Source organism: Acomys russatus, chromosome 3 (genome assembly GCF_903995435.1).
Source record: "Acomys russatus chromosome 3, mAcoRus1.1, whole genome shotgun sequence".
Classification (NCBI taxonomy): Eukaryota; Metazoa; Chordata; class Mammalia; order Rodentia; family Muridae; genus Acomys; species Acomys russatus.
The window spans coordinates 85,468,020-85,487,983 of NC_067139.1; the positions used below are offsets into that span (position 1 = coordinate 85,468,020).

The 19,964-nt window shown below is 37.4% G+C and overlaps 1 protein-coding gene across 1 annotated transcript in view; it reads left to right on the forward strand.

Moving 5' to 3' along the window:
* Window positions 1-19,964, forward strand: part of Rnf17 (ring finger protein 17) — a 120,844-nt gene that overhangs the window by 17,186 nt on the left and 83,694 nt on the right. Inside the window, exons 4-7 of the mRNA XM_051143378.1 lie at window positions 82-193; window positions 1,961-2,032; window positions 13,636-13,736; window positions 18,830-19,001. Coding sequence (XP_050999335.1) covers window positions 82-193; window positions 1,961-2,032; window positions 13,636-13,736; window positions 18,830-19,001 — 457 coding nt within the window. The remainder of the gene's footprint in view (window positions 1-81; window positions 194-1,960; window positions 2,033-13,635; window positions 13,737-18,829; window positions 19,002-19,964) is intronic.

Sequence of the window (19,964 nt, forward strand, 5' to 3'; positions counted from 1 at the left end):
TAATTGAGAACATATTAATGAGGAGGCTATGGAGATTGTATTCATGCTTAAATTTAAAATAACATACTTGACCTTTTTCAGGTTAAAGAACTGCTCTTCAGACCTTAAAAAGACAGTGGATCAGCTAATTGTTGATTTAGAACATTCATCCTCCATACACAGGAATGTTTCAAGCCCATCGGCTATACTGTTGGTATGAAAAACATTGGTCATCACATCCCCTGGAGGGGGAGACCTGGTGGCACTCAGAGGAAGGACAGCAGGCTACCAAGAGGAGACTTGATACCCTATGAGCATATACAGGGGGAGGAGGTCCCCCTCAGTCACAGTCATAGGGAAGGGGGAGTAAGGGGAAAATGAGAGGGAGGGAAGAATGGAAGGATGCAAGGGATGGGATAACAATTGAGATATAATATGAATAAATTAATAAAATATATATTAAAAATAGAAACATTGGTCATGAAGTAATGTGACACCAAACATTTGGCCTTTATGCTAGGTAGCTGAACTTTTCCTCTCGGGATTCCTACAATTATGGATCCTCTTAGAAGCTTAAATGTAATAGATAAACCACTTTTCTTACTTGAACCTTTTGTTTTACTCTCTCCTTGAACAGTTTTATTACAAATCTGTTTGTAAATCTCTCTTCTTTCTGAGGCATACTTTGACTGCCTTGATTTTGAAGTTCTTGATATTTACCTGAATATAGCTCCCCCTGCCCTGCCTGGTGAGCCTAGTTACTAACTCCAGATTTCCTAAAACATGGATGTAGCTTGTCTTCACATGTACAGTTAAATTTTTCTAAGTTCTGAATATAGTTTCCTAGTTATTTTAATGATGGCTAAGAGGCCTAACTCCATTTGTTATTGATAATATTGTTTGTTGTTGAAGATTGAATTTTATCTACTACTATTCTGAATAATGTTAATGGTAAACATTTACTTAATTTGAGCTTAGAAATATAACAGACTCTAAAATCTAAGTGAAGTACAGTCTTTTTGTAGAAAATCATCAGTGGTCTGGAAGAGGGGACTGAAATCTGAATCTTAACTCACTCTATTTTGTTTTAACCCCAGAGACAAAAACAAGCTACACACACACACACACACACACACACACACACACACACACACACACACACACACACACACACACACACACGCCCTCATGTTGCCCTCATGTTGAATTTACTACCTAGTTCAAGATGATCTGATCCTCCTGCTGTACCCCCCAAGAGCTATGATTACAAATGTGTGCTACCACATCTGACTGTCAAGTTAAACTCTTAACAGAGACAGATTTAGAATCACCTTTTCTTAAAAACTGTTTGTGTATATACTTTTTTCCATTATACATTTTCTTAGATAATTTTATATTGGAAAAATGGATTCAAAATACAATTTTACTGTTAAATAATATCTTTATGGTGGCTGTGGTGTCATCATATTTATATTCCCAACTCTTGGAAGGCTGAAGCACATGGCTAACAGAGCAATAGGTATGGTGGTGAATTTCTATAACCCCAACACTATAAAGACAGGGGCAGGATGATTACTGCAAGTTTGAGGACAGTGTGGTCTACATAAATGAGTTCCAGGCCAGCCAGAAATACATAGTGAGACTCTTTCTCACAAAGTGTGTGTCAATGTATATGGAAAGAAATCTGGACTATAACAAAATGTTAATAGTTTCTACTGACTGAGAATGTGGGCGTGCTTGCCTAGCATGCCTAAGGTCCTTGTTTTCTATCCACAGTATAGGAATAAAATTGTTAGTTATTTTCAGTTTATAGATCAGCAGGATTAAAGGTATTTTTATTGTTGTTGCTTGCTCTTACACTTCTGTGGTAGGTCTTTGTTGCATTTGTAACCAAAATGATAGTTCAGGTTTTTATAACTATAATGTATCTAAGCATCTATTTTTGTGTTTTACATTTGTATATGGTTCCCTCTCTTCTTAGGAGACAGAAGAAATTGATGAAGCACTGAAGATAGCAAGCCGTAATTTTGAACAATTAAACATTGCTATAAAAGTAAGCATTTTGAATAAATTCTACCAAGAGGTAAAGCATGGCCTCTTTAAGAAAAAACACTTTTAATAAACTTTATTATAATAAGCTTGCAAGTAAAAACATCATCCACCAAAATTCACTAGATCTAAAGTCTATATATCTCACTGAACTTCTGTACAGTTAGTTCACATTAGATTTTATGCTTTCGTTGTTGGATATGTTTTTATATACTTAACATCAAAATTTCATAGCTGAGTTAGAACTAAAGAAACAATTAGCCTCTTCCATATCTCATATCCATTACCTAAATTCAGTCCTCCTTCATCTCTTAATAGTTACCCTTTCTGGTTCTCTTCCCAACATGTTATACTATATGCACATACATGTGTTTATATACATACATATATAGTATTGGCTACGTTCTACATGTAAGTGAGAGTAGGTGGGTGCTTTTTTCTTAGATTATGTGATTTCAATTAATATACATTTTAAATCCATTTTCGCGCGCGTGTGTGTGTGTGTGTGTGTGTGTGTGTGTGTGTAGGATTGAACATAGTGATGCATGTGAAGCAATCCCTCCACCACTAAGCTTACGCCTCAGCTAAAATAACCTCCGTGCATGTGTACATTTGGGTGTTTGTCACTGAGATAAGGTTTATCACTCAGTTTTTAAACCCAGTAATATAATAGTGGAGAAACAGGCCAAAGAATTGAAAACTATCCCTCTCCCCTGACCTGCCAGGGTTCTGTTTGTAGCATTGTTACTCTAAGAAGTTTAGTTCAATCAGAGGTTATGAAGAATCAGGCTATGTACCTTCTATAAACTGAATTTTAATGTTTGCAGATAGCTTTTTGATTAGGAATAGGAACCCCTGTCCACTTCTCTCTCTCAGTGTTGGGATATCATCTGTCTTGATCCTGTGTAGGTCTTTTGTGTGTTGCCACAGTCTCAAGCTCATATGTATGTTACTCTTTGTTGCATCTAGCAGACCTTGTTTTCTTGGAGTCATGCATTAATTTTGTCCATTACCTCTGACCCTTACATTCTTTCTGCCTCCTCCTCCACATAGATATCTCCTTTAGTTGTATTATTGCTCTAGCCAGAAATTCAAGTACTATATTGAATAGATATGGAGAGAGTGGGCAGCCTTGTCTTGTCTTGTCTTTGGTTTTAGTGGAATTGTTTTATGTTTCTCCCCATGTAATTTTATGTTGCCTATTCACTTACTGTATATTGCCCTGACTGTGTTTAGGTATACACCTTGTATCCCTGATTTCTCTGAGACTTTTAACATTTTGCCTTGAAGAAGTGTTGGATTTTGTCAAAGGCTTTTTCAGCATCTGAGATGATCATATGGTTTTTTTCCTACAGTTTATTTATATTGTGGACTACATTGATGGACTTTCAAATATCTGTCCATCCCTGGAATGAAGCCTACTTGATCATGATGGATAATATTTTAGATGTGTTCTTGGAATTGGTTTGCAAGTATTTTATTGAGTATTTTTGGGTCAATGTTCATAAGGGAAATTGGTCTGAAATTCTCTTTCTTGGTTGAGTCTTTGTGTGGTTTAGGTATCAGGATGATTGTAGCATCATAGAATGAGTTTGGCAATGTTGCTTCTGTTTCTGTTTTATAGAATAGTTTGAGAAGTATTGGTATTAGCTCTTTGAAGTCTGATAAAATTCTGCACTAAAACCATCTGGCCTAGGGCAGCAGCAGCCACTGCTGCTATTGTTGTTGGGAGACTTTAATGACTGCTTCTATTTCCTTAGTGGCTATAGGACTATTTAAATTGTTTGCCAGATCTTGATTTAACTTTGGGAAGTGGTATCTATTAAAAAATCATCTGTTTCATTCAGATTTTCCAATTTTGTTGAGTACAAGCTTTTGGATTTCTTCAGTGTCTGTTCTTATATCCCCTTTTCATTTCTGATTTTGCTAATTTGGGTATTGTCTCTCTACTTTTTAGTTAGCTTGGCTAAAGGTTTGTCTATCTTGTTGATTTTTCAAAGAACCAGCTCTTGGTTTTGTTGATTTTTTTTTTTTTTTATATTCGTCTCTTTGTTTCTAATTTATTGATTTCAGCCCTGTGTTTTATTTCCTGCCTTTCACTCCTCTTGGGTGTGTTTGCTTCTTTTGGTTGTAAAGCTTTCAGATATGCTTTTAAGTTACTAATATGATATTTCCTTAAGTTCTTTATGAAGACACTTAGTGCTATGAACTCTCCTCTTAGCACTGCTTTCATTGTGTCCCATAGTTTGAGTATGTTGTGCCTTCATTTTCATTGAATTCTAGAAAGCCTTTAATTTCTTTATTTCTTCCTTGATCTATACGTCACTGAGTAGAGAGTTTCCTTGAGTTCTGTAGGCTTTCTGTTGTTTCTGTTGTTGTTGACATCCAGCTTTAATCCATCGTGGTCTGATAAGATAGAGGGGATTAATTCAGTTTCCTTGTTATCTGTTGAGACTTACTTTGTGTCCAGTATATGGTCAGTTTTGGAGAAAGTTCAATGAGGTGCTGAGAAGGTATATTCTTTTGTGTTTTGTAAATATCTGTTGGGTCCATTGATTTTTTAGAGATATTAATAACCAGTGATTGTTCATTTCTGTTACTTTGATGTTGTTGGTAGTAGCCCATGCTTGTGTGTGTGTTTCTCTTCTTTTGGATTTGCTTTTGTGAAATTATCTATTTCCTGTGTTTTCTTAGGTGTAGTTAGCATCCTTGTGTTGTAGTTTTTCTTCTCGTTCTTTTGTAAAGCTAGATTTGTGTATATATATTGTTTGAACTTGGTTTTGTCAGGAATATCTTGTTTTCCCTCTCTATGTTGATTGGAAGTTTTGCTGGGTATAGTAGTCTGGGCTGACATCTGTCATCTCTTAAAACTGCAAGACATCTGCCCAGCCTCTTCTGGCTTTTATGGTCTCTGTTGAAAAGTCTATTATGATGCTAATAGGTCTGCTTTTATATGTTACTTGGCCTTTTTTCCTTGTGGTTTTTAATAGTCTTCCTTTATTCTGTACATTTAATGTTTTAATTATTATGTGGCCCAGGGCTTTCTATTCTGGTCCAATTTATTTGGGGTTCTGTGAGCTTCTCTTTGCAAGCATAGCATCTCTTTCCTTTAAGTTAGGGAAATTTTCTTCTGTGATTTTGTTGAAAATATTTTCTGGACCTTGAACCTGGGAATCTTCTCCTCCTATTCCAATTATTCTTTTTTTGTTTTGTTTTGTTTGTTTGTTTGTTTTTTCAAGACAAGGTTTCTCTGTATAGCCTTGGCCATCCTGGACTCACTTTGTAGACCAGGCTGGCCTCGAACTCACAGTGATCCACCTGCCTCTGCCTCCCGAGTGCTGGGATTAAAGGCGTGCGCCACCACACCCGGCTCTATTCCTATTATTCTTATCTGTGGCCTTTTCATCGTGTCTCAAACTTTTTAGATTTGACATGTTCTTTGACTGATGTATCAATTTCTTGTATTTAGTCTTCTACACCTGAGAGTCTCTCTTCTGTCATTTGTATTCTGTTGGTGATGTTTGCAGCTGTAATTTCTGTTCTCTTACCTAGGTTTTCTATTTCCACTAGTCCCTCGGTTTGTGTTTTCTTTATTGCTTCTATTTCCACTTTCAGGTCTTGAACCATTTTCATTTCCTTCACCTGTTTGATTGTATTTTCCTGTATTTCTTTAAGGGATTTATTCATTTCCTCTTTAAAGGACTCTGTCATCTTCATAAGATTGGATTTAAGGTCATTTTCTTGTGCTTCAGCTGTGTTAGGATATTCTGGGCTTCCTATAATAAGATAGCTTGGTTCTGGTGGTGCCAAATTGCACATGACACAAGGCAGGAAGGGTGTTATGGGGGAGGGGTCGTCCCTCATGGTGGGAATGCAGGCTGAGCTGTAGAGCAGTTGGTGGAGTGCACAGGGTACACAGTGTAGCTCAACTGCTTTTGGCCTTGCCCAGGGAGACCCAGCAGGCAACGGGCTGGGCATAGGGGGTTTCACTTGTCTGTCCCAGGTGGCAGCAGGCCTCCAGGGATGCAGGCTGAGGTATGGTCTAGGAATGGAGTACCTGTAATTTCATTTTTTAAACAGCTGAATAGTCTGTTGTGTAAATGTATCATAGTTATCCGCTTGTCAGTTGATAGACATCTAGGCTATTTCCAGTTTCTGGCTAATATGAGTAGAACGGCAGTGAAAATAGATGAGCAAGCATCTCTGTAGTAGGATGTAGAGTCCTTTGGCTATATACCAAAAGGACTATAGCTCCTTCTGGGGGTAGATTCTTTCCCAGCTTCTTGAGGAAACACCACACTGATTTCCATAGTGGTTCTACCAGTATGCACCCCCACAAACAATGACTCAGTATTCCCTGCCAGCATGTTCTGTCATTTGTTTTATTGATGTTGGCCTATGTGACTGGGGTAAGATAAAATAAAAAGCAGATTTGATTTACATTTCCCTGGTGGCTAAGGAGATTGAACATCTCCTTAAGTGCTTCTTAGCTATTTATGTTTCATCTTTTGAGAACTCTTGTTTAGTTCTGTACCCATTTTTAATTATGTTGTTTTCTTGATGTCACATTTTAAGATCTTTACCTATTTAGATATTAACTATATGATTATTAAAGACCTTTTCTCATTTTGTAGGCTGCCACTTTCCCCAAATGATGTCTTATTTGCTATACATCTTTTTAGCGTCCCGAGGTCCAATTTTTTAAAATATTTTATTAATTTATTCATATTACATCTTAGTTGTTACCCCATCCATTGTATCCTCCCATTCTTCCCTCCCTCCCATTTCCCCTTACTCCCCTCCCCTATGACTGTGACTGAGGGAGACTTCCTCCCCCTGTATATGCTCATAGGGTATCAAGTCTCTTCTTGGTAGCCTGCTATCCTTCTTCTGAGTGCCACCAGGTTTCCCCTTCCAGGGGATGTGGTCAAATATGGAGCACTAGAGTTTGTGTGAAAGTCAGAGCCCACTCTCCACTCAACTGTGAAGAGTGTCCTGTCCATTGGCTAGATCTGGCTAGGAGTTCAAAGTTTACTGCACGTATTGTCCTTGGCTGGTGCCATAGTTTGAGCAGGACCCCTGGGCCCAGAACTGCCCATCATAATGTTCTTCTTGTAGGTTTCTAGGACCCTCTGGATCCTTCTATTTCCCCATTCTCCCATGCTTCTCTCATCTAGAGTCCCAGTAGGATGTCCTCCCCTCTGTCCCACTTTCCTGGTAAATGAAGACTTTCATGGGACATGCCCCTTGGGCTAGTGTCTAGATATGAGTGAGTATATACCATTTGCCAAGGTCCAATTTGTTAATTGTTGGTCTTAGTGTCTGTGCTGTCAGTGTGCTGTTGAGAACATATTTTGCCATGATGAGTTCAAGCCAATTCCCCACTTTCTCTTTTATCAGATTTGGGGTATTGTCTTATGTTGAAGTCCTTGATACATTTGGAGTTAAGTTTTGAACAAGGTAATAGATATGAGTCTATTTTCATTCTAATACATGAAGCCATCCTGTTTGACCATTACCATTTGTTGAAGATGCTGTATTTTCTGCAGTGTTATTTTTGGCTTTGTCAAAAATCAGGTGTCCATATATGTGTAGATTTATGCCTGGTTCTCCAGTTCAGTTCCATTGGTCAGTGGATGTGTCTGTTTTTTGCCAATATCATTCTAATTTTATTATAATAGTTCTTTAAATCTGGGGTGGTGATAACACTCCACCAATTTTTTTTTTAATTATTCATGATTGTTTTAGCTATCCTGGGGTTTTTGTTTTTCTGTATAAAGTTGATTTTTTTAAATTTCTGCGAAGGATTTACTAGAATTTTGATGTGGATTGCATTAAATCTATAGATTGCTTTTAGTAGGATGACCATTTTAACAATAGTAGTCCTACTGACCCATGAGAATAGGAAGTGTTTTCATCTCTTGGTGTCTTCTTTGATACCTTTTTTTAATGCCTCAGAGTTTTTATTATATAAGCCTTTATCTTAGTTGTTTAGAGTTTGTCCAAGATTTCATTCCTTTTTATTTGTTTTGTTGTTTGTTTTTTTCTTTGTTTGTTGAGACAGGGTTTCTCTGTGTAGGCTTGGCTGTCCTGGACTCACTTGGTAGACCAGACTGGCCTTAAACTCACAGAGATCTGCTTGCCTCTGCCTCTCCAAGCCTAGGATTAACGGTGTGTGCCACTGTGCCCAGCTTCTTTCTTTCTTTCCCTTTCTCTTTCTCTCTGTGTCTCTTCCCCTTCCCCTCTCCTTCTCTGTCCCCTTCTCCCTCTCTCTCGAGGCCATTATGAAAGGTACTATTACCTTGATATATTTTCTCAGTATATTTGTCTTTTGTGTATAGTAATGTTACTGACTTGTGTTGGTTTTGAACCTGCTAATTTGCTGAAAGTAGTAATCAGCTCTAAACGTTTCCTGCTGGGGTTTCTAGGGTCTTTTATATATAAAATTGAGTCATCTGCAAATATATTTTTACTTCTTCCTGTCCTTTGCTTTCCCTTGATCTCCTTTAATTATCCTGTTGCTTTTACTAGGATTTTATTGTCCTAGTCAAAATATTGACTAATATCGTCAGTCTGGTACTATATTGAATAGGTATGAAGAGAGTTGTCTTAGTTAAGGTTTCTATTGCTGCAGCAAAACACCATGACCAAAAATCAAGTTTGGGAGAAAAGGATTTATTCTGCTTATACTTCCTCAGTGCACCAAAGGACGTCAGGACAGGAACCCAGGCAGGGCAGGAACTGATGTAGAGGCCATGGCAGGTGCTTGTTTCACATGCCTTGTTCAGTCTGCTTTCTTATGGAACTCAGGACTGCCAGCCCAGGGATGGTGCCACCCACAATGGCCTTTGCTCTCCCTCATTGATCACCAATTGAGAAAATACCTTATAGCTGGATCTCATGGAATCATTTTCTCAACTGAGGCTCATTTCTCTCTGATGACTCTGACTGTGTCAGGTTGATACACAAAACTAGCCAGTACAAGAGTGAACAGCCTTGTTCCTGATTTTAGTGGAACTGTTTTGAATTTTTTTTCCTGTTTATATTGATGTTTGCTGTGGGCTTTCTGTAAATTGCCTTTTTTTTTTTTTTTTTTTTTTTTTTTTGTTTGTTTGTTTGTTTGTTTGTTTGTTTGTTTGTTTTTCGAGACAGGGTTTCTCTATGTAGCCTTGGCTGTCTTGGACTCGTTCTGTAGACCAGGCTGGCCTCGAACTCACAGCGATCCGCCTGCCTGTGCCTCCCGAGTGCTGGGATTAAAGGCGTGCGCCACTACGCCCGGCTTAAATTGCCTTTATTATGCTGAAATATGTCCTTTCTATCCCTAATCTCTTCAAGACTTTTATCATAAAGGGATATTAGATTTTTATCAAAGGCTTTTTCTACATCTAATGAGATGATTGTGGTTTTTTTTTGTTTTTTTGTTTTTTTTGTCTTTCATTCATTTGGATTACATTTATTGATTTATATAAGTTGGTTCATACCTGCACCTCTGGGATGATGCCAGCTTGATCATGGTGTATCTTTTTGAAATGTTTTTAAAGTTGATTATATTGAAAAAAATCTTTAATACTTTCTGCATCTATGTTCATAACATTTTTGGTCTAATTTTTTGGAGGATCTTTGTATGGTTTTAGTATCAGGGTAATAGTTACTTTGTAAAAAGAATTAGGAAATGTTTCTTTAGTTTCTATTTTGTGGGATAATCTGAGGACTGTTATCATTAATTCTTCTTTGAAGGTTGGGTGGAATTCTCCATGGAATCCATCTGGCCTGTGCCTTTCTTGTTTGGAGACAGTAAGTCAATGCTTCTGTTTCACTATGGGTCTGTTTAAATTGCTTATTTTATCTTGATTTGACTTTAGTAGGTCATATGCATCAAGAAATTTATCCATTTCCTTTAGGTTTTCTTTTAGGTTCCTTTAGGTTCCTTTAGGTTCCTTTAGGTGGGGTACAGATTTTTAAAGTATGGCCTAATCACCAAGATAAGACTCGATACCCTATGAGCATATACAGGGGGAGGAGGTCCCCCTCAGTCACAGTCATAGGGGAGGGGAGTAGGGGGGGAAGCGGGAGGGAGGGAGGAATGGGAGGATACAAGGGATGGGCTAACAACTGAGATGTAATATGAATAAATTAATAATAAAAAGGGGGAAAAAATAAAGTTTGGCCTAAGATTCTCTGAATTTCATCAGTCTGTTGTAATATCTAATTTTATTAATTTGCATCTTCTCTGTGTTAGTTTATTTCTCTACAGTTTTGTCAGTCTTGTCTATTTTCTCAAGGGGTCAACTCTTTGTTTCATTCATTCTTTGTATTTTGTTGTTTCTATTTCATTGATTTCATCCCTGCAGTTTCATTATCTCTAACCATCTACTCTTTGAGGTGTATTTTTTTCTAGTTCCAAAGCTTTCAGGTATGTTACTCAGTTACTAACACAAGATCTTTCTAGGTTTTTTTGTTGTGGGTTCTTTAATGTGGGCACTTAGTACTATGAATCTGCCCCTTAGAACTACTTTCATTTATCCCGTAGGTTTGAGTATGTTGTGTTTTCCTTTTTATTAAAGTCTATAAAGTGTTTAATTTCCAGCTTATTCAATTTCGTATTGTAAGCTTTCGATTGTTGATACCTATCTTTATTAATCCATTGTGGCCAGATAGGGTAAAAAGGTTTTGCTTTAATTTTCTTTCTATTTGTTTATATTTGTTTTCTTAATCTACTGGACAGTTTTGGAGAAACTTCTATAGGCTGCTGAGAAGAAAGTACATTTTTTGATGTTTGGGTAAAATGTTCTGTAGATGTCTGTTAGATCCATTTGATTTATGATGTTATTTAAATCCAGAATTTCTGGTTTTACCTGGATGACCTGTCTACTTGTGAGAGTGGGATATTGGAATAATGCACTATTACTGTGTTGGGGAGGTCAGTATGTGATTTGTTAGCTATAGTAATGTTTGTTTATGAGCTTGGGTGACCTTGTGTTTGGTGTATAAATGTTTAGAATTGCAATGTCCTCATGGTAGTTTTTCCTATGTATAGGCTCAATTTTCTTAACAATTATAACTTATTAACTGAGTGTTCTTCACTTATAACCTGAATAACCTAAGCAAGAGGGAAAAGATATTAAAGAACACAAAAAGGAAACCTTCTGAATATCAGTTCCGAGGAAAGATTCTCCTGGCATAGTCAGCAGGATTTCTTCTGCTGGAACCTGGAGCAACCAGAGCCTGGAGCAACAGCCGGAGCCCTAAAGCCTTCCCTCAAGCGGTTCTCTCTAGGAGCATTTCCGAAGTGGAGCAGTGAACAGCCAAAACTATCCCATGTCACCAAAGATGCCCCCTTCCTAGTTTTGGCTCATATTTATACCTCCTCTCAGAATTTGTTCAAGGATGTTTTCATCTGGTAACAACCAATCTCCCCCACACGGTGTTTCAGCTTCTAAAGACATAAACATCCCCTGCTCTCTCACAGGTCTGTTCCTCATCCTACACTTGGGACCTAAAAAAAAAAAAAAAAAAAAATGTTTATCTTTCCTTTACCTCTTAGTATGTAGTAATATTCTTTCCTATCTTTTCTGAATTGTTTTTGTGGAAAGTCTATTTTGTTAGATATTTAAATGGCGACATCTGCTTGCTTCTTGGATCCTTTTGCTTGAAATGCCTTTTTCCATCCTTTAACTCTGAGGTGATATCTGTCCTTGGTGTTAAGGTATGTTTCTTGGAAGCATAGCCATGGATCCTGTTTCTAATCTAGTCTGTCTGTTAGTCTCTGTCTTTTTATTGGGGAATTGAAACCATTACATTGAGAGTTATCAATGAACAGTTTTTATTGATTACTGTTATTTTGTTATTATGTGGGTTTTCCCTCCTTTTTTGGATTTACTAGCCTGGGAATTTATTTCTAGTGGTTTCTCAGATATAGTTAGTCTCTTTAGACTAAAGTTTTCCTTATAGTGTTTTCTGTGGAACTGGATTGGTAGGTAAAAGCTGCTTACATTTTTTTTTTAAATAGTTTTCTTTCTCTGTTGATTGTGATTAATAGTTTTGTTGGGTGTAATAGTCTAGGCTAGTGTCTGTGGTCTCTCGATGTTTATAGAACATCCATCCAAGCCCTTCTGGCATTCAGAGCCTCCATTGAAAAGTCGGGTGTTACTTACTCTAGCTGGCCTGTCGTATGTTAGTTGGTCTTTTTCCCTTTTAGTGTCCTAGTTCCTTTTAGTATCCCATCTTTGTTTTGTTCACTTACTGTTACAACATTATGTGCCATGGGGAATTTCCTTACTGACCCTATTTAGTCTTCTATACTCTTTTTGTACCATAATAGGTCCCTCGTTTTTTAGATTGGTGAATTTTTCTTCTATGATTTTATTAGAAGTATTTTCTTTGCCATTGACCTGAGTTTCTTCTCATTTGTCTCCCTGTTATTCATAGGTTTGGACTTTTCAGATTTCCTGGCTGTTTTGTGCCTGGGGTTCTTGGGTTTAGCTTTCTCTTTGGCTGAGCTATCCATGTCTTGTACCTTGTCATGAGTGCTTGAGATTGTCTTTTCCCTGTCGTATCGTCTGGGTGAGACTTACCTGTGCGGCTTGTGATTGATATCCTGAGTTTTCAGTTTTATTCTAGTTTGGGTTTTCTTTAGTAATTCTATTTTTGCTTTCATGTCTTAAAATATTTTAATTATTTCACTCAACTGTCAGTATTTCCATGGTCTTCATTAAGGCATTTATTCCTGTTCTCCCTGAACATATTCATAATTGCTGCTTTGAAGTCTTTGTGTTATGAGTCAGCTAACTTGCATTTCTTGGAGCCTATTACAGTGGTTTACCTGCTTTTGAATGAACCATGTTATCTTGACTGTTCATGCTTGTGTTTTTGCACTGGTATCTAGGATGCTGGTATTATGATGCTTGAGTTGTTTCTTGGTGTAGATATGAGCAATTGTCTTTGTTGGGTAGGTGTTCATTCTTAATTTGCTGTTCCCCATTCTGGATCCTAGGCAAGTATGATACCTGTGTGGTCCGTGGTAGAGAGTAGGTCTGTGGGTGGTACAAAGGAGTGAAAGTGGCTGAGACAAGGCAGCCGGAAAGAGCTAGGGAAACCTGGTTCTGTACCAAGAAGCAGAGTCCCTGAGGCATGGAGGTAGTGTGGAAAGAGGAGCTCTCACCTGCAGTAAGTGTGGAGACAGGAATGACAAAGTAGAGAGACCCTGGGCCTACACTGAAGTGTGTTTTCTAACTTTGGTTTGGGGAATTGTTTTGTTTTATAATTTAGAAAATCCTGCTGTAGAGAAACTCAGTGGTCCAAAATGGCTTTTGTCCAATAATAACAATAAAGGATAAGAAAAAAGTTTATAAAATCTATCAGAATTTTAGGTGTTCCTGTTTTTTCTCTTTGTCAAATTGTTGATACAAAAATGCCTACAAGATGTGGTCTTACTGACATGGGCCAGAGTACAAAGTTGAGCTTAATGATTTGCTCTTTTTATTATCTTATCACTTCTGTGGCTATTTGGAAAACACCAGAAACTATCATTTACATTCAACAGTATATTGATGATACAACTACTCCAAGTAAAAATACAGGTTAGTTCATTGAATTATTTTTTTCCAGATGCTTGATAGCACACAAAGTCAAACAAGAGATGAGACATGCAGTCTAACAAAGGTTGTGGAGGAACAATTTGATAAACTCCTTGCTTCTCTTGATTCCAGGTAATAACCTTAAAATACAGATTTAGTGAAACTGAAGTTCTTAACATTAATTTGTCTTATGTTTCTTTGTTTAGCCTGAGGAAGTGTAACTTTACACAAACTTGGAAGGTAGTGGGTAGATGAGTTTTAAAGACTGATTTCTAGCTAGGTGTAGTGACTCATGCCTATAATCACAGTATGTAAGAAGCTGAGGGAGGTGGGTTTCTGTGAATTTGAAACCAGCCTGAGCAACAATGAGACCTTGTATTAAAAGAAAGAAAGAAAAAGGCTGACTTTCAGAAGTTCAAGTGAAAAACGTTCTGTACTTCTAAAATTTTGTGTATCTGTTTTCTAAGTCCAAAGCTAACTTTTAACATTAGCAAGCTTCTTTCATTGTCTGTTCCCTGCCCCTCATTTCTCTCTCTGTCTCTGTCTCGGTCTGTGTGTGTGTGTGTGTGTGTGTGTGTGTCTGTGTGTGTCTTTGTGTCTATGTGTTTAAAGATAGCCTAGGCTGAGCTCAAACACATGATTCTCTTGCCCTAGTTTACCAAGTGCTATTTGAGGTTTGAGCCACCACATCTCTTTATTACAGCAATTAACAAAGAAAACCATTTTCATAGCCTAACTCGTATTGTAGAATTCACATATTTGGGGAAATACAAACCACTTTTTCTTTTATATGGTCCTATCATTTTCTCATGTGCTTATTTGCATCAGAAAAGGCTTTCTGATAGGAAGTTACTAAACAGTAATTTAATATCACTTTCTTCAAAGCTATTTGATGTTATTTTTAATCACATATGTGATTAAAAGAATCACAAATTCTTTTTTTTTTTTTACAAATTCTTATCACATTTCAAGAAACAGGCTCATAAAACTTTTGATAGGATCAAAGTAATATGCTTAGTAATATCATTTGTTCATTTATCTCTACACCAATAATTAATTTCCTTACATTTTTGTGGCATTTTATGCCTAATGCATAAATTGGTTAATACCCTTTCAATTTGGTGTTAGAGATTAGACCCAAGGCCTTGTACATGCTAGGCAAGTGTTCTGCCAGTGAAATATGTACCTAAATGCAAACATTTTTATGAAGTCCAACTGATTAGTTAAAACTTAGGCTTTTGGTTTCCTATCCAAACCAACATCATGCTGCCTTTTCCCTGTGCTTCTTTTATAGTTGTCATTCTCATTTAGACTTTTGACTTTGACTCTAAATCCTACTTTGCTTTCTATTGCTGTGATAAAACATTCTTAATAGAAGCAACTTGGAGAGGAAAGGGTTTATTTTGGCTTACACGTCCAGGTAATAAGCTATTACTGAGTGAAGTCAAGCAGGAATCTGAAGCAGAAATATTAGGGAATGGTACTTACAGATTGTTCTCTAGCTCATGCTCAGCCAGCTTTTTTTATACAATCTAAGCCAACTGTTCAGGGATGGTGTTGCCCACTGTCAGGTCCTTCTACATCAGTCATTAACCAAGATAATCTCTTATAAACATGGCCACAAGACAGTCAAGACAGTTCTTCAACTGAGAGTCCCTCTTTGCTGATGACTCATGTCTGTCAAGTTGACAAGATAAACCATCAAGTATACTTAAGTTTCTTTGGATGGTGTCTTAGTCACTTTTCTATTGCTGTGAAGAAGCACCATGACCAGGGCAACTTAGAAGATAATTGGGCACTTGTTTACAGTTTGAGAGGGTTAGTCCGTTACGGTGGGAAGCATGGCAGCAGGCAGGCAAGCATGGTGCTACAGAGGTAGCTGAGAACTTTTACCTGTCTGCAGGTAAGAGAGAGGCTGGGCCTGTTTTGAAATCTCAAAGCCAAGGGACACGCCTTCTCCAGAAAGGCCGTACCTCCTAATCCTTCCCAACAGGGCAGAACCAAACATTCAAATATATTAGGTCACTGGGGCTGTATTCATTGAAACCACCACAGATATGTACCTGAGAATATTGTAGCTGGGTAGTATGGTAGTTTTATTTTTGTTTTTCTGAGAAACCACCATACCAATTTCTACAATGGCTGGATTCATTTACACTCCATCAACACCATATAAAGGTTCATCTTTCCTCTACACCCTTAGCCCCATTTGTTGTTGTTTTCTTATTGATAACTGTGCTACCTTTTTTTTTTTTTTTAACAAGTATTTTCCTTTATATGTCTGGATGTATTGTCTGTGCCCCATGTATATGCTATACCCACAGCATACAGAAGAGGGCATTGTATCATCTGGAACTGGAATTATGGTTGTGAGTGTCCATGTGGGGGCTGGGACTCAAACCTGGATCTTCTGGAAGAACAGCCACTGCTCTTAACCTCTGAGCCACTGCTCCAGCTCTTTTTGTTTCTTTCCCAGCACAGCCTTCCTAAATCAGAAATTCTCCTGACAGATTTTCCCCTTCACACTATGTATATGCTTCCATTGCTTTGTGGCCTTGAAAGTTTCTCCTAAGGACTTGACCAATAATCTTTCTGGGAATCTGTTGGATATGACAAATTATATTTCTCTTCTTGGCTCCGTGATTGTTTCTCTATCTTTTAACAGTTTGACTCTGTTAGTTTATCCTAGATGGAGTAGATTTGGAAGTTTTGGGTTTGGGTGATATTTACTTATTTGTTTATTTGTTTATTTTAGTGTGTGTTCCTATTTCCTCAGATCTTTCACCTCCTTCTGTTTGTCTGCCTATTGATGTCTTACAAATCCTGTAGTCTCTTCCTTTTTAGTTTTTTCAATCTTTTTTTTGTTTGTTTGTTTTACTCACCAGAAACAAATTTAATTGTCCTGTCTTCTAAGCTTGCCAGTTCTTGATTCTGCTTCCACCACTGCCTCCTCCCTCTTCTTTGTCTGTTTGACAGGTCCTTATTGTGTAATCCAGACTGGCCTCCAACTCAGAATTCTCTTGCCTCAGTCCTAGGATGCTGGGATTATAGGCATATTCCACCATGCCCAGATCTCTGACCCAGGGTATCATGCTAAACTGTCATTCTGTCACTGAGCCATATCTGCTGCCTTGATTCTGTTTTGTGTTCTTTTTGTCTTGATGTTAATAAATGTTTTTCTTGGACCACCATCCTAACTTCTTCTACTTCCTGATTCATGTTTTCCTTTGTTTCTTTGAACATATTTAAGACAGGTCTCTCAAACCAGTCTACAAAGTCCAGTGCCTATTCTTCTTCAGAAAGCCTCTACCACTCTTTCCTTCCTCTGACTGAACTGTGTTATGTTGTATTGTTGTTTTCATATCCCTGGTAGGCTTTATGTTAAAACTTGGTCATTAAAAACTATCAATCTTTTTCAGCTTTTATAGCCTGGTTCTTGCTGGAACATTCTTCATGGAATAGCTGGCAACTTTTGAGCCTTGGGATCAGTATAAGATGAAAGCCCAAGGTCTGTTTATATGTGGCCCAACTATGGCTTTGTCAGTTCTTCTGTGAACACTTCTTTTATGTCTTAATTTCACAAAGAATCTCAGCTTAGCTTCTCCTAGGTTTCAAGTTATCTGTTGTATATCTACCTATAATCTCTTCCCCCTACATATGTGTCGCACGGCAGCTTTCCTAGGCATCTGCATGCTTTTCCACTGCCTAAGATCTAAGACAAAAGAGCAGTCCTTTGGGCAGCACAAAACAGACCTAACTCAAGCCATCAGTCAGGTCTGTTGTTCTCCCTCTGGTTGGAGGTGAGGAATTAGGAACCATGTTCTTGCTTCCAGAGGAAGACACAAATACCACTTTACACGCACAAACACACACACACACACACACACACACACACACACACACTCTCTCTCTCTCTCTCTCTCTCTCCATGGAGGAAAGATGTTCTTACTCCTTTCTAATGTCATTCTGTGTATGTGACCTTTTAGGAAATTGTTTATATATCACCATATGGTTTGGAGGATATCTATTTACCTTCAAAAACCTAGCACGTTTTCTTCAGTGATAAACTTTTTGCTAGAGGCTAGATTTAATTTGGAGAAAATAATGAAATATTTTGTTTAATGATTAAAATACTTGAATTTTTTTAGTTCTCAGTTCAGACATTTTAAAATGCTGTAGTGAAGTAATTCTACCCTAGAGAAGAGAAAAGGATTTGAGTAATGATGTGTAGCTAATGAAGACATAACTATTTAACCACTCAAGGAACTACCTTGCAGATTATTGTTAATTGGCCTCTAAGTTCTAGTTTTGTGTTGTTTTTAAATCTCATTATATACTATTCGTGGGCTGTATATCTGTGGTAATAGTTAAACGTTCAGTTAAAGCTTGGCAAAAGTGAGTACAGATATGTCTCTGTTAGGGCACAGATGACTACAGGGTAGATACAGACTCTCTCCTAGTTAGGTACAATGCTCTAATGTCTATGACATGACTATTTCTTTTAAAATATTTTTCTTTTTTAAGACTTATTTTTGATTATTTTATTTTCAAGATTTATTACTTATTGTTAAGTGTGTGTTGTGCCTGTGTGTATATATGTGTACCACACATGTGCCTGGTGATCCATGGGAGGTGAAGAGAGGACATCAGATTATCTAGAACTGGAGTTTGAGACAGTCGTAAACCATAATGTGGTGCTGGGAACTGACCCCAGGTCTTTCACAAGAACAGTACTAATAATCTTAACCACTGGTCATCACCCTAATAATTTATTTTTATTTTTATATTTTAATTTTTTTAACTATGTGGGGACATAGGCATGAGTACTGATGATCACAGAGGCCAGCTCCCTAGAACTAGAGTTATAGTGGTATGAGATGCCTGACTTGGGGCCTAGGAGCTAAGCTCAGGTCTTTTGCAAGAAGAGCAGTATGTGCTCTTAACAGCTGAACCATCTCTCCAGCCTCCCCTTCCCCTCATTTTTTATTTACGCATGGATTTCAATTGTAATTTATTTGTTTAGTTGAATACCTTATTCACGCACATTATATGTTAACTTTATCAACTAATAAAATTGGCTTTTCACATGTTCAGTTAGAACATGCCTCTTTTAACCATATTATTTTAATTAATTAATTCTTTAAATTATGACTACTACTCAATAATAAATTTACTTTATATGAGTGCTAGTAAAATATCACAGAATAACTTTGTCTTAAATGAAGGAAAAAGAGCTTGTGTGAAGAACTTATAAGATGTACAGATGATTATTTATCAAAATTAGTAACAGTTAAAAGCTACATTGAAGAGAAAAAAAATGATTTGGATGCAGCTATGAAGATAGCAAAAGAACTCAAATCAGCACCTTCTCTGAGGACCTACTGTGACCTGACTCAGGTACTGTTAATGCTCCAGTATGAGTTAGTTCTGCGTAGCTTACTTCACATACTCTAGAATATGGACTTGGTATGTAGAGCTTCAAAAGAGTAATTTTCTAAATACACCAAACTCACAGGTGCTCCTTGACTTGTGATGGGATTATAGTCTGATAAGCCTAATGTAAGTTGAGAATATTTTAAAATGGAATGTTTTTAATATAGGCAACATACCAAATGGCATGACTTAACAGCAATGTACTGTGAAAGGTCCATTGCCTACTCTTATGACCCTGTGATTCTCTGCCACAGCCTACCATTATGATTTTGACTGAATGCATACTACTTTTGAAATATTATAAGATACACATACATACACACACAAAAAGAAACCTAAGGGACTGTCTTTGTTGGTAATTGATACTTCTTAAGTGTTTAAATTCTTTCTTCTTTTTAGTTTGGTTTGGTTTTTCAAGACAGGGTCTCTCTGTGTAGCCTTGGCTGTCCTGGACATGCTTTGTAGACCAGGCTGGCCTCGAACTCACAGTGATCCATCTGCATCTGCCTCCCTGAGCGCTGGGATTGAAGGTGTGGGCCACAACTCCCAGCTTATTTTGTTTTTGATACAGTGTTTTTCTATGTAGCACTGGCTGTCCTGGAACTTGTTATGTAAACCAAGGTGACCCAGATCTGCCTGTCTCTGCCACCAAGTGATAGCATTATTTCCCATAAATGAACAAATGGAAATGATACACTGAGGGTTAGAATTAGAAGCTATTGATTTTTAATTGCTTCCAGAATCTCTAATTTTAAATGAAAGGCAAGCACCAACCACTGTGCCTGGCAGTGTTTGAATTCTATGACACATACTGTTAGGTTCATTTAGCCTTTTATGGTTTTTACAGTGTAGAACACATAATGTGAAAGCAAAATAGTATGACAAAGTGAAAAGTGAGGTTTGTGTTACTTACCTTTCCGTCACTAC